The sequence below is a fragment of the Lepisosteus platostomus genome, chromosome 22 (genome assembly GCF_059453375.1).
Source record: "Lepisosteus platostomus isolate fLepPlt1 chromosome 22, fLepPlt1.hap1, whole genome shotgun sequence".
NCBI lineage: Eukaryota > Metazoa > Chordata > Actinopteri > Semionotiformes > Lepisosteidae > Lepisosteus > Lepisosteus platostomus.
The window spans coordinates 15,344,146-15,359,015 of NC_142632.1; the positions used below are offsets into that span (position 1 = coordinate 15,344,146).

Consider the following 14,870-nt stretch of genomic DNA (forward strand, 5'->3'; position numbering starts at 1 on the left):
ACTAATAAAAAAATGAAAAGTGGGGCGTGCAAAATTATTCGGCCCCTTTACTTTCAGTGCAGCAAACTCACTCCAGAAGTTCAGCGAGGATCTCTGAATGATCCAATGTTGTCCTAAATGACTGATGGTGATAAATAGAATCCACCTGTGTGTAATCAAGTCTCTGTATAAATGCACCTGCTCTGTGACAGTCTCAAGGTTCTGTTGAAAGCGCAGAGAGCATCATGAAGACCAAGGAACACACCAGGCAGGTCCGTAATACTGTTGTGGAGAAGTTTAAAGCCGGATTTGGATACAAAAAGATTTCCCAAGCTTCAAACATCCCAAGGAGCACTGTGCAAGCGATCATCTTGAAATGGAAGGAGTATCAGACCACTGCAAATCTACCAAGACCTGGCCGTCCCTCTAAACTTTCAGCTCAGACAAGGAGAAGACTGATCAGAGATGCAGCCAAGAGGCCCATGATCACTCTGGATGAACTGCAGAGAACTACAGCTGAGGTGGGAGAGTCTGTCCATAGGACAACAATCAGTCTTACACTGCACAAATCTGGCCTTTATGGAAGAGTGGCAAGAAGAAAGCCATTTCTCAAAGATATCCATAAAAAGTCTCGTCTAAAGTTTGCCACAAGCCACCTGGGAGACACCCCAAACATGTGGAAGAAGGTGCTCTGGTCAGATGAAACCAAAATCGAACTTTTTGGCCACAATGCAAAACGATATGTTTGGCGTAAAAGCAACACAGCTCATCACCCTCAACACACCATCCCCACTGTCAAACATGGTGGTGGCAGCATCATGGTTTGGGCCTGCTTTTCTTCAGCAGGGACAGGGAAGATGGTTAAAATTGAGGGGAAGATGGATGCAGCCAAATACAGGACCATTCTGGATGAAAACCTGTTGGAGTCTGCAAAAGACCTGAAACTGGGACGGAGATTTATCTTCCAACAAGACAATGATCCCAAACATACAGCAAAATCTACAAAGGAATGGTTCACAAATAAACGTATCCAGGTGTTTGAATGGCCAAGTCAAAGTCCAGACCTGAATCCAATCGAGAATCTGTGGAAAGAGCTGAAAACTGCTGTTCACAAACGCTCTCCATCCAACCTCACTGAGCTCGAGCTGTTTTGCAAGGAAGAATGGGCAAGAATTTCAGTCTCTCGATGTGCAAAACTGATAGAGACATACCCCAAGCGACTTGCAGCTGTAATCGCAGCAAAAGGTGGCTCTACAAAGTATTAACGCAAGGGGGCCGAATAATTTTGCACGCCCCACTTTTCATTTTTTTATTAGTTAAAAAAGTTTCAAAAATCCAATAGATTTCGTTCCACTTCACAATTGTGTCCCACTTGTTGGTGATTCTTCACATAAAATAAAAAAATTATATCTTTATGTTTGAAGCCTGAAATGTGGCAAAAGGTTGAAAAGTTCAAGGGGGCCGAATACTTTCGCAAGGCACTGTATACTGTGTTTATTATTCCCTCTGTCCACACCTGCCTCATAAAGCATATAACACTTTGCAATTAGTCTGTTGGATTCAAATGCTGCTTTTACTGAAAAACTGGAGTCCCTGCTGTCTGAAGCTAGCCATCAGCTCACGGGAACAGTAAGCTGGAGTAACCAAAGGGAGTTCTGTACAAGTAGGGAAAAAAATACTACAAACACAACTCTGGATAAGCTGCATGGAGTCAAAAACACTGCAGGTAATACTCTCCTACTTACAACTTAAAAATGGGGGGAAAACAAAGCGACAGCACATGATGTGTGGATGACCAGGACGTTGTGTGCCAAGCACTGGTGCATCTGGCTGGAAGTCACAGCCTATGATTTATCAGAGGTCAATGTCATCAGAGGACGAACATTTTCAACATTGCGAGCAAACAAGAGCAATCAATGTTTTCCACTTCTTATTTTTATTTTTGAGTTCGGTTTCTGGTGTTGAGTTCTTTGTTCCAGATTTGGAGCTGAGGGAGCTGATGTCATACCAGTGGGAGTCTCTGCTGGAATGCTGCATGCCTAACAACCAAGGGGCACAGTGCCAAAAGGAGAGACGCTACCCGCAGGCAGGCAGTGATGACAAACTGTGTTTTGAAATGCAGTGACCTAGGAGAATCCCCAAAATAACAAGGAGGAGGGAGGGGGAGTTTTCCAAGAAGGCAAAAAAACTTTTTTTTTCTCTCTCCACTCCCTCTCACATGAAAGGCCTACTGTGCTTAACTCTTCCAGAACTCTTTCCACCGTCTGCTAATGTCCTTAGTCATCACTTTTCTACGAGGCTTTTTATTTTAAGAGAGAAGTTGGTGCAGTCAACCCAGGTCACAAGTAACAACAAAGAGACCATCGGCTTATATACTGTAGCATCTGCGTATTTTAGACACACCGCTACAAAGAAGCCTTTTAAAATCAGGATCTGAAATCGGTCAATAGAGGAATTAACTTGGAAAGGCAAAATTCCTACACTGTCTCAAATGCTCTACATAAGCTTGATCTCCAGAAAGATTTTAGAATATACTCAGCTAATTTTTCAATGCATATCTAAGTCACAATGCTTGTATCAGGTGACCAGTCTTAACCGCACAAATACACATCTCTGTAACATACATATCTTTGAAAATTACAAACACATCTCTTCTTACCTAACGTACACATGTACAACTGGGCTCACAGAGCATAATACAGAACATGATCATTGCAGTTCGAGTTGTTCCAAGTTTCACAAGCTCTAATATAAGAGTGAAGTCAAATCCTGGGTATTCATATGTTATATTTATATTGGGCTCTTTTGCCTTTTTCTATAGGATTTGCATGAAAAGGCACATGCATTTATTTTTTAAATATACTTTTGTTTTGTCAGTGGATTAGTGAATAAATTTGCTCTTTAGCAAAGTTGAACTACTGTAGTTCAGCCTCCCATGCAAAGGTAGTTTCCTTTTGAAATTCTTAAAACCAACAGGTCTTGAAGTTCACATTGTCAAGAGGGTAGACATAACCTTACACAGCTTGTTAATTATCTCCCAGGACCTTGTGTGAAAGAACACAAGGAACATTTTTCCTCTCAATGGACTTGATAAAGGCTGCACCCAAGGCTGAGAAAAAGCACTCGAACCTTTGGGAAAATCATTCAAGAGGGACAGACCAAAGGGAAGCCCTAAGTCCCAGTACACAGAGCACATTCAACACGCATCTCTACGGCTGCTCATGACTTTGTGACTTATCGTTTTAACTGGCTACTAGTTTCCAATTCCACAGCCCTCAATAAATCTTGTCAATGCTCCTGCTCCATGCAACCAAGGGTTTTCCATCCTATAAAACCCATGAAACGTTCTATGCCAGATACGACTCTTAATTACGATGTCAAACTGGAACCCGCAGCGCACAGAGTCCTGTAACGGGGGAAATTTTCCACATGGTGGCTTCGGTATTCGTTCCAATTCCCATTTGCTCCCAGCTACCGGAATTTCCAGCAGGGGCTCATGGAGAAACCATGTTAACCGAAGCCACAGAGAGACTCCCTGTGCTCTGCTTGGCGTTCGGCAGAAAAAAAAAGAAAAGGCCCTTTTCATAATTGGTTAATGTTTTTTTTTTTCTTCATGGTGCCGTCACCCACCTTGGGTCTGCAAGCATTTTTTTTTCTCGACTCCAAAAACAATATTTCTATGCGAGAGCTCAGCTGGCGTTGTTTTTCTCTTTCTGTTTATACTGAGAAATGACTGCGGTTTACCTTCTCAACTGTTTACTGGTGTTTAAGGCTGCTTAGCAACGGAAATATGTCAGAGAAGCAGCTCTTGATGGAAAGGAAGGGAATTCTCCTGTTTCTGCCAGACGGGACAGAGCTGACAGCTGCTCTAGTTCAAAAGCATCAATTGGAAACAGTTCCTTCTCAGAGTTTCTAGATGCGGCCTACAGAAAAACAGAATCTAATAAAACAAAAGTGCTCCACAACAGACCACATTACTCTGTGATCCCTGAGGTACAGCTGTTACAGAACTTGATAAGGACTGGAAAGTTGCAAAATTATTCTTATTACTTAGGAAGCAGGTACTTCAAATACACACAGCATTTCTTTTCACATTACGGAAGCCCTGTTATTTATTGAAGACGTTAAAGTAAATGGGATTGTAGGTATCAGTATATTGTAGATAACCTTTCATTTAAGTAAAGGAAATAGCAATAATAGCACAAAATGTCCAGGAGATGTAAAAGTATAATTTTTAAAATAGTTTTTGAAAGGCTTTGATTCGAAACAGACCTGGGCTTCAAGTATGCTTTGCGTAGAATGACACACCCCTGCGTCTCATAATGGCTACAAACAAGGCCGAGAGGTAATTAGTAATTAATTGATCCCAGGATCTCATCCAGCCACTTATTAGAGAAAGCCAGGGTTTCAGCTTCGAACTTGAACTTGTTCAATACACAACCCTGCGCATAGAGATAAGAGCACAAATTTCACACTATCTGATTAGACCTAGCCGGTCTAACCCCTTGTTTTCTCTAACCCCGTGCTCCGCCATGGGGATGTAGCAGTTGGGAAAGAGTCCTTTTCAGGTTTTTTGTTTCACCTTCTCCTCCGACTGAGCTGCTTGTGGGGGAGAGCGTGCTAGCCCTCTCCTGTTGCGCTTTTATTCGGAGCAGGTGGGACTCCTCGGAGAGCCGTGCGCTCATTAACCTCGCTCTCTCCCGCCGACCCCGCAGACGGGCTTTCCTGTGTCGAGGTATCAGCCCTTTCCGCAGGGCCTGACAGATTTGCTGTGTGAATCGGGCAGCCCCATCTCTCTGTCCCCACCACAGGCCCTTTCAAACGCCACCAGCTGGAGATGGGAAAACCTCAAGGTCTCAGGATGCCTGCTTGTCCCATCCTCCCACAGGGTGTCCTTTCCCTCCAGATCCTGTATCCTGCGTTCCAGGTCAGGGCTTTCCAGTACACGGGACGGGTCCTTCCACTCATTTGAGAGGGACGTCCCGCCAAGGTCAGCCCTCGAGCCCACGAGAGCTCAGCCCTCGGAAATTACACGACAGAGGCTGGCGAGGAGAATGGGCAGGCCTCGGATAATCTCTTGTGTGGGGCTTGCAAACTGCAACAACTTCTAACGCAGCTTCTTCAACAAAAAGAGATGAAAGAAAATCAAGGGGCCCTACCTTCGTGATCTTGGATGAAAAAAAAAATGTCAAGAAGCCTTTAGGTACAAGAGACAGCAAACACACAGATACAGGTTTTAACGGTTTGGCATTGCAGCCTCTTCCCACATAGAGAAAAAGAAGAAGTAGAAACAAAAACAAATTCAACAGGTTTGATTCCAACACTGAGCAGAGACGTTTTTTTTCTGCTGCTCTGTTGTGCAAAAAAAGATTAATGTTTTTTTTTTTCATACTGCCTCAGTCGACCTCAAAAGAACTTTAGGAAATAATTTCAGTTTTTTTTTAAAGTCTTACTGTACTTCTGTTCATGCTGTTTCATGGTAACTTAACCAAGAATACATGACAGTCAGAGAAGACTTATTGAAGAGTAGTTTCAATCTTTAAACATTAAACTTTCAGGTTGCGTTTGTGACAGCAGCATCATCTTGTTTTCTGTGTTATTCTCATTTTGTCTTTCTCTGCATAAAACGATTTACCAACTGTACTAACAGATTGTGACACAACAGATAAGACAAGAAGGAGGAGTGTTGGAAATAAAAGTTGCAGAATACCCTGAAGTCCCTTTGGTAAAGCACTGCATATTGAAGCTTGAGTTGTACCGACATGCTTTGCTTTTTCTATTCACTTTCCCAGAGGAATCTTTGCAGTTTTTTTGGTGGAATATTTTAAACCTTTATACAAATATTATAATAATATTAATAATAATAATAATAATAATAATAATAATAATATAATCAGTACAAAATAATAATAATCAGCACAAAATTTGCCCAAAGAGGACGCACCTTCTCCTAATTTTAATTCAACTGAAATAACTATTTACAGTAGGAGTCAAATGTCCCTATTCTGTAGTTCACAAGGACTTGTGAATCTTGCTAATGATCTGTAGGAACTGAAGCAATGAATTAAAGTAAAATAAAGAAACATATGGGAAAAGATCATTATTTTACACTATCATTCTTCTTATCTTGCAAGGGACACTGTATCATAATTAAAAACACAATTAAAAATAAAACACCCTAATGAGGGGATGTAAGCATGTGAAAGTGTGCCAGTGATTTTTTGCACAGAAATTGAGGCCTTTAGGAAGCACGCATCAGAAGAGAATGGTAGCGAGATACCACTGGTTGCTACAGTTCTCAATTATTAGGCCCTGTGATAATATCAGCTTCAACAAGTCTTTAGCAAGAAATGCAGTACAACAAAAGAAAAATGTTTATGATCCTTAACTTTGTAATCATCATTCACAGAAGCAACAAATGCAGAAGACAGAGGACCAGAAAAAGAGATTACAGAAATAAAATAAAAATATAAAATAAACTAAAGAAGGCAGACTTGAAATGTGAAAAATGAAAAATATTATTTATTTTTATAACTTTAAGAAGATCACTTCAATCAACAAATCTCGGAGACATAAAATACTGCTTGAAAGACACATTATTGTATGTTAGTGATAAAACCAGGAGCCCTGACAATGCCAACAGGCTCGCGAGAGAGAATAAAACAGCTGATCTGTACCAACACAGTTCTGCAGTAATGTTGAGTAGCAGCAGAAACCAGAATCCAGTTATCTCCTCACTGACCTCACAAGACCTGGTCCAACACGTACATGTTTGTCTTGATTTCAAGCCGTTGATGTTCCCACTTTCATCATTTCTGCTTCCCACTACCTTTTGATCTGGGCCTTCTGGCCTTTAAGATCACTCCCTCATCACCGCTGCTCTTGCGTACTGGAATGCAGGGCCTGTCTTAGCAGAGCCCTGTGATGGCTCTGCCTGAACAAAGCATGTTTGTAAGCAAGTTGAGATGCCTCTATACGCAGACCTCACAAGGTCATTTGTCCCTTTGTACACGCCATGCAAGGAATCGAGGAATCCCAACAGAACTTCTTAAACATCTGCAAGTATTGCTTTACTCCCTTCTCCTCTGACTGCTGAGATGCTGCTGCTCAAGTCTTTAGAGTTCATGGCTTCCTAGCTGATGACAAATAACCTCCCGAAGTGCAGAGCTGTAATCTGCTGTTTTCTATTTCTGAACACAAGGAAGGGGAGAGTGTAAAAAAAGTACAGGGACCCTGGTGAGCATGTTGGCCTTTTCTGGAAATAATTCCGATTTCTACTGAAGATACCACAATGAGCTACGAGTATCTCTTAAATCAGTGGTAAACATAATGGCATATTTATCATTATGGAATGCAATACCACAAAAATGGCAACAATGCATAAGTTCTAAAACAAGGAAGTATTAATTATGTTTGAGGAAACCATACACACTAAATACATCTCCATCATACAATGGCAGACTATACAGGTAAGTGCTCAAAACAGAGTTTTTCAAAGCTCCTTAAAAAACGTTACATGTGACGCTTAAAATCTGCTTCAATTAGTGTGATGTTAAAATTACTTTTCAGTAATAAGCATATGATAGAAAAACATTTTTGTTATAAGGCACAACCAGAACAGTCACAAGAATGCAAAAGTATTCAAAACTTAACAAAGAGACAAACTGCGTCAAATGTCGTTATATGCATACTGTAGCATGTGTTCCAATTCTTATTTTCCAAAAGAATAGCAATTAAATGAAGAATGAGTGTGGCACCTGTTAAAACACAGAGAGGCTCTCATAGGAAAAACCTATGAGTCAGGTAGCAGATGTGCTTGGCCCATAACCATTTTTTCTGTATTTTCATGTTCATTTCTTTTTGACGTTATGGGGTCTCATGAGTTTGAAGAATAATAATGCCAAAATAATTACTAGAGATTGTATAAGAATGAAAAGATAGCAGGAAAAATGCATTTACCAAATGGATTGCAGTTCAGATTGGGACGGCTTGTGTGTTGATACGATATTATTTTGGATGAAAAGATGACTAGCGTAAAGCTGGAGCAGATGACTAAAACCCATGAAATTTCTGACGGCTGCAAATTGGAGTCTGTCTTAAGGAGATCTGTCGCTTGAATTTTAAACGCGCTTCTCCTTTCCAGGGGGATTCGTCTGCTTTCCTTTGATACCTCAACGCTGTCACTATTCCGTCAAGCCAAATCAATAAATGAGGTGCAACAGGTCATTAGTCCTCAGAGGGAGTGACAGAGCAAACTTCTTCAAGTGGAAAACACTTCATCGTTGTTTACCAAAGCACCCGAGGGAGTGATTTATGCTTTCTCAAACAAGCCTGGCGCAGCGTCTTCAAGACTGAAAGCTTTTCCTTCAGAGCAAGAGCAGCATGACTCTGAGACCTCAAGACAGCCATGTTTCCATCACACTGATGTCAGCGAGGCATTCTTGTACGATTTTAACACCACACAAAAAGCACATAAACATCAGGAAAAAAACAAGACCTTGAAACTTAAAAGAAAGCTACAAAAGATTAACTTTAACTATGGCCCAGATTTAATAAAAAATTCCACCCATCAGCTAATTGCATTTTGCAAAGCCTGTACTTACTGGCAGCTTTTTGTATGATTCTGCCCAATGGAAATCTATCATCAACTACTTGGATTGTAACTTGCAATTGGTTGGTGATTTAAAGTTTTGATTTAATCCAGATCTCTGTATTAGAATGGAAAAACCTGTCTTTCAACCCTTCTTGACACTTCATTTAGAACTTCAGACGAAACCATTTAGACTATGTTCCATGTTTATATATTTATCTGTGCATATAGGTTTGTATTTTCTTTTTTTTCATAAAAAAGTACTGCACAAAGACGTGCAATAACCAACAGCATTGATTTCCAACACAGCAACGATTTGCAGCAATACAGTACAAGTTTCAGAATGAGATGCTTGTAAGGAATTGAAAAGCTAGCCGCACTGGGACTCCTACTACCTCTGAAAATTACTGGCTTATTTTTATTTAGGTAAAATGCCTTCACCAGAATGTCATCAGCGGGTTTTTGCTCTAGCTTTCACTGGTGGCGTAAACAAAGAAACTCTAAATTTCACCACAAAGAGGGATTCTAAGGGGTTTTTATGAGCCACAAGGCAATTCCTTCCAAAAATTCATCACATAGACACCAATGCAGCAGCCCCATGATTTATCATAGAGAGGTTACACCTATGCCCTGCAATGGACTGATGTCCTCTACAGGTGTACCCTGCCTTTCACCTGTTGGAAATGGACGGATGGTCAGACAGTAAGCTCTCAAAGAGTGTGGAGCAGCGGCTAGGGCTCTGGACTTGGAACTGGAAGGCTGTAGGTTCAAAACCTAGGTGAGACACTGCTGTTGTACCCTTGAATAATTCACGTCAGTTGCTCTAGTAGAATACCCAGGTATATACTGTAAATGGGCATAAAGGTAAGTTGCTTTGGATAAAAGCATCAGCCAAGTAAATTAGTACCCATTAAAAACCCAAATACTAAACTGAAACAAATCAAATGACCTCATGTACTACAGTACATCCAAAAATGCAGCAGCACAGATCTTATCAAGACTGGGGCTCCAATTTATTGCAGTACTTACCAGCCACCTCTACTATATCTCCTGGCACGATGTCTCGAGCCTTGATCCTCTGGACGGTTTTCCTGTTCATTCGGAATACCTTTCCCATCTCCGGCTCGTACTCCTTCAGAGCCTCTATAGCATTCTCTGCATTTCTCTCCTGCCACCCCAGAGAAAAGACCATCAGTGAGGAACATGGCTGAACAGGTGCCTTGGTTCAATACTGACCGTGCATCTCCAAGCAGGGATCAGGGGCGCAGTAAGAAATTCAAGAAAAATCAGGGGAAAAGTAGTTTGAATCATCTCGTATTTCACAATTGCTGGCTTGGAGTATATCAGCCAACGTCAGGGTCTGGGTACAGTACCTCATGCTTCTGTCCTTGTTTGGAGTCAATACAAGGTCAGGGTGGAGCCGGAGTCTATCCCAGCAAGCAAGGGCACAAGGCGGGATACAATCTGGATGGGGCGCCAATCCATCAAATGGCAAAGACAGACCCCCCCCCCCACTCACACAACAGGGCTAATTTTCCCAGAAACAAATTAACCTACCAGCATGTCTTTGGACTGTGGCAGGAAACTGGAGCACCTGGAGCAAACCCACACGCACGAGAAAAGAACATACAAACTCCACGCAGATTGTACCCCGGGTGCAGAATTGAACTCGGGGCGGCAATGCTAACCACTGTGCAGATAGCACCCCAGGAATTGAACCCTGGGCTGCAGCACCGCAAGATAATACAAGATACCTGCAACCAGTAAAGCCCGGAACGGATCGAAATTTTATGCAATTTGAGTTTTGTTTCTGTTCCTGCATTTATTTCATCTCATGTACTCTCAGACACTAGGCTCTTAACTGTCCTTGGATTGCGAATTCCCTGCTAGGTTAATTGTTTTGACAGGAAACGGTGATGAACAGACATTTCACAGACGTATTGTTAAGGAAGGGGCTGGGAAAAGAGAGACTGTATTTCTGTTGCAGTGACGGATTTTACATGTGATTTTCAGGTAACCATCTCCCCTGCCTCCCTGAGAGAAGCTTCACCCCTCTCGCCCGCCACTGCAGCAATGGAAACGAAGCCTTATCATGCTCAAACCACAACGTCTGTCTCATTTCTAAATGACTGAACCCGCCTCCCCTGTCAGCACACCTCTAATCAGATCGGTCTTTCGCTGTAAGTTTCAGAGTCCTCAAGAAGCTCTCAAAGAGCTCGCTTGCCTGCTGTATCCCGAGCCCGCCAGAATTTAGAACACAATATTGCAATTCCCCCAAAAAAATTGTTTTATTATTTGAATGTTTTGACAACCTACTAAGAGATGGGCAGGGCAGCAGAGAAATGCAGCCAAAACCTTCCACAACTTTTGTAAATGATAGGAAAAAATGTAACAGAACCGTGTGAGAGCACTGTATGTGTGCGAGGGAGGTGATCTTAATAAAGTGTGTTGTGTCGAGATAAATGTACATGACACACTGGCTGGGATGAAACCCAGCATTCTCCCCCCCTTTTGAACTGCAAATTTCAAATGTACCACAACATGAAGTCTTTCTAAAGCAGTCATGTCCACCCAGTGCAAAAGCAGTACTCAGGAACTGAGTTTGGACATTATGATTATGGGATGGGTAGTGTTTTTTTTTAGTTAACGCCTGGTGCTGCCTTTTTAATAATAATCATCATCAGCACGCTTATCTAGCACTTTTCTGGACACTCCACTGAAACTGCTTTACAGTAATGGGGACTCCCCTCCACCACCACCACTATGTAGCCAGCCCCCACCTGGATGATGCAATGGCAGTTATACTGTATTGCACCAGTCCTACGGCCAGGAGGAAATGTGGTCAGGACACCAGGGTTAACACCCCTACCCTTTTTTACATAGTGTCCCCATCTCTACACTGGGGCATTAGAACCCACACAGACTGCAGGGTGAGCGCCCCCTACTGGTCTCACTGACACCTCTTCCAGCAGCAGCCTTTAGCTTTCCCTGGAGGTCTCCCCTCCAGGTACTGGCCAGGCTCACAGCTGCTGAGCTGCAGTGGGCTGCCACGTGTGAGTTGCAAGGCGGCACAGCTGCGGACTTTCACCAGCGTATCGCTGCAGAAGGACTGGGCCTCACCTGCCATACTCCGATGACGGCGTTTGCAATCAGAATCAGAAGGATGACTATGGGCTCCACGAAGGCTGTGGTGGTTTCCTCACCTTCCTCAAACAACGCCAAGACCTGCAATGGAAAACACATGGCAAATGAGCAGCAGCAATGACAGAGGAGGCCGACAGAAACAGAACTCCCTCAGGTTACACAGCGTGTCACCACCTCCCTTTCACAGGAGGCTCCCATTCATCAAAACAGAAAGCCCTGCACACAGAGGATGTGCTTTCAACACAGTGATGTCACCTCATTCTTACAGGGTGTGACAACAAAATGGCCCAGGGAGTTATCTGTACATAATCACATTTCGATTCTGGGAACCCTAAACACTCACGTTGAGAGATGACTTTTTGCACAAGCAAGCCAGGCGCTGACCTCAATTAACATTAGAAATGCTGAGAAAAAAAGTGGAAAGCAGACTGACTTGGAACATTTGTAAAAAGACAAATAAAGCTGAGCTTTCACTAACCCCAGGCACAAATCAGCTCAAGACTAGCAACTAAAACTTATTTTACCAGGACTTTTTTCTACAAAGATACTGGCATGAAACAAGGGTAGGGTATGTGTCTGGAACAATGTTGTTGAAGCCAGCCTTTGAATTCTTTCACAACTGGATCCTTGGATCAATCCTCCAATATGTACCTAACAGATCAGACAGACCAAAGGGCCTCTTATTGTTTATCAATTTTATTTTTAACAACACAGTTCAGCCTGGGCTGCAGCCAGTCAGTTATATAGGACAATAACATTTGTGCATTTTGCAATACAGAAGAAGTACTGCAAAGTCTTGTTAACCATTAAGTAGTCCTGACCAAGTCAAAACGATAATGCTTCTGTATTTGTTTTGATAGCATCACTTTGGTTCAGGAACTGCTGGTGAACTATATACGTGTTACAATGCAGCCTGTGTTACAGTTAACCCTGGAGCTGCCCTGAGGCGAATCCTGCTATATAAATACAGGTGCAGAGAGGGAAACAAAAGGACATTTATGTATCTAAAATTATAACTGAGAAGATGAGCTTAATTCTGCCCCCCCCCCCCCCCACATTGAAAAAATAATTGAATGTTTACAGCCTGGAAATCAAGAAGCTTACAGTCGATACATCTACTTGAAATTGTTTCTTAGGCTTTTATAAATAATTAATATAACTTTGCCATTTTTTCTTTTAAAAGATTCTTCATTCATCACTTTCTGGTGTTTCCAGCGCACAAAAGAGATTGACTATCTTCAAGGTGACTTCAATAATGTTTCCTCATTTGGAAAACCAACACATTCTCGCCATTAACACAAAATTAACACAAATTTGCATTCATAAAATGGTCAGTCTTTTCACAAAGTGAAGGTGGACCTTAAGATGTCTGCTTGCATTGCCACATTGCTATTTGGGGATAATTGCCCTATCACTAAAGCGAGATAGGATTCTCACACCTTAACATTTTAATGATTGAGCTTGATTACAAGAAAAGTAAAACATCTAATCAGGCACTTCCAAAATTAACCCTTTTAGGTCTACATTTGGCACTTATAACAATGCAGAATTCTAGACTGCATAGACTCGAAAAAATATCAATGTCATTTTAATGAAAAAGCTTACAGTATTACTTCTTGATTCCCTGTCACCACCCCTCACACATGTTACTTCACAAACACTTTCCTGGTCAGAACTAAAATACACAGATTGTTAACACATCCACCAAATAAATTTGTAAGAGACCAAAAAAGGTAAGACTAGAAAGCAGAAGTGCTACATAGATTTAATTTACTTACACAACTTTAGATATTCTTAACCAATTCTTGATTACAGTGGACTATGAAGTTTGATTGCATAGTTTATAGAGTTTATCTCATGGGTACTTAAAATAAAACAATAAGCTGAGCATTTCTATTAATAACATATTAAACCCGCACAGAACATTTCAAGATAGTTCATTATAGTTTGAAAAACACAAGACTAGAGCAAGAAATGCAAAGCTACACGGTTTTGGGGCACTTTTACAGTGGATTGTGCTGAACGAGTGCTGTCAACTCCATAGTATATATTATTAAGAATTTCCCTATGTCGTTCATTTGTGGAACAACAAGGAGGTCTTTTTTTTTTAACAGGGCCAGCTAAACTTGGCTTGTGGTGTACAACCTATGTTACTTTTCAACTTGTTTTGCTTTTTAACGTTTATTTCCACAGGCCATGGGGAGGGCTTTTTTTCAGTCCTTTCAAATGCTGTCAGATTTCAAAAAGTACCTTGTTAATGCTCTTCATAGCAGTTTCCCACCCATAATTCAGGCAGAAAGTTTTACTTTCTCAAAGCAAGCACTTTCCCCTCCGTTTTCAGTTCTCACCCTACTCACTTTTGCCATGCTCGTTAATGCAATCCAAACCACAGGCGGACCTCACACCTGCTCTCTGCACGAGGATACTCCCAGCTAGTCCGTAAGGGAGGGGCTGAGTACCTCGCAGCCAACTTTACACCCACAGACCAGTTTACACTGACAGACCAGTTTGAGGCTTAAGCACAAGACAGTCAAGCTGGGGTAACTCAAAATGAGGTTGCAAAATGGGGCACAAGACAAAATACTTTCAGAAAGTAGATACTGTCAAAGACACTACTGATGAAATTGCTGTATGCCAACTCAATATTGGGACATTTTAGTCAAAAGAGCAAGTTGCTTGTTGTTTAGCATCTAAAACATGACTCTTTAGTTGTTATTCTGTTTTGTGACCCCTGCTTTATTCTTCCCTAACTTTCCTTTTTTAGAGTGTTTATTATTGCAACTAATCTGCTGAAAGAGCTCCCAAAAACCATTCTATCTGATAAATTTAAGAAAGGGCACTGGAGACAAAAATAACAGCATGGCAGTCACTGGGAAGCATGCTGCATGATGCACTGTGTCAAATCCTCTCTTTCAGTCTTGCTAAACCTTTCAAAAACAATTTCCGCTTGAGTACCTAGACAATGTGGCACATCTCTGTCATTTCTCTAAAAATAATCACAGGAAGATGAGAAAACATGAAATCATGAAACCATGAAAAAACAGGAAATATATTACTGGTTCTAAATACCTGTAAATGAATTGATAGTAGCGGCTCTCCCCTGTTTCCTGCCTTATCATTGTGCAACACATGAATTAAATGCAGGACAATTAAAGAT

General features: G+C 41.5%; 1 protein-coding gene across 2 annotated transcripts in view; it reads right to left on the reverse strand.

Moving 5' to 3' along the window:
- atp2a3 (ATPase sarcoplasmic/endoplasmic reticulum Ca2+ transporting 3) overlaps positions 1-14,870 on the reverse strand; it is an 85,346-nt gene that overhangs the window by 40,503 nt on the left and 29,973 nt on the right. For both annotated transcript variants that reach the window (XM_088615708.1, XM_088615709.1), the window contains 2 exons: positions 11,690-11,794; positions 9,599-9,737 (listed from right to left, as the gene is read on the reverse strand). In XM_088615708.1, coding sequence (XP_088471834.1) covers positions 9,599-9,737; positions 11,690-11,794 — 244 coding nt within the window. The remainder of the gene's footprint in view (positions 1-9,598; positions 9,738-11,689; positions 11,795-14,870) is intronic.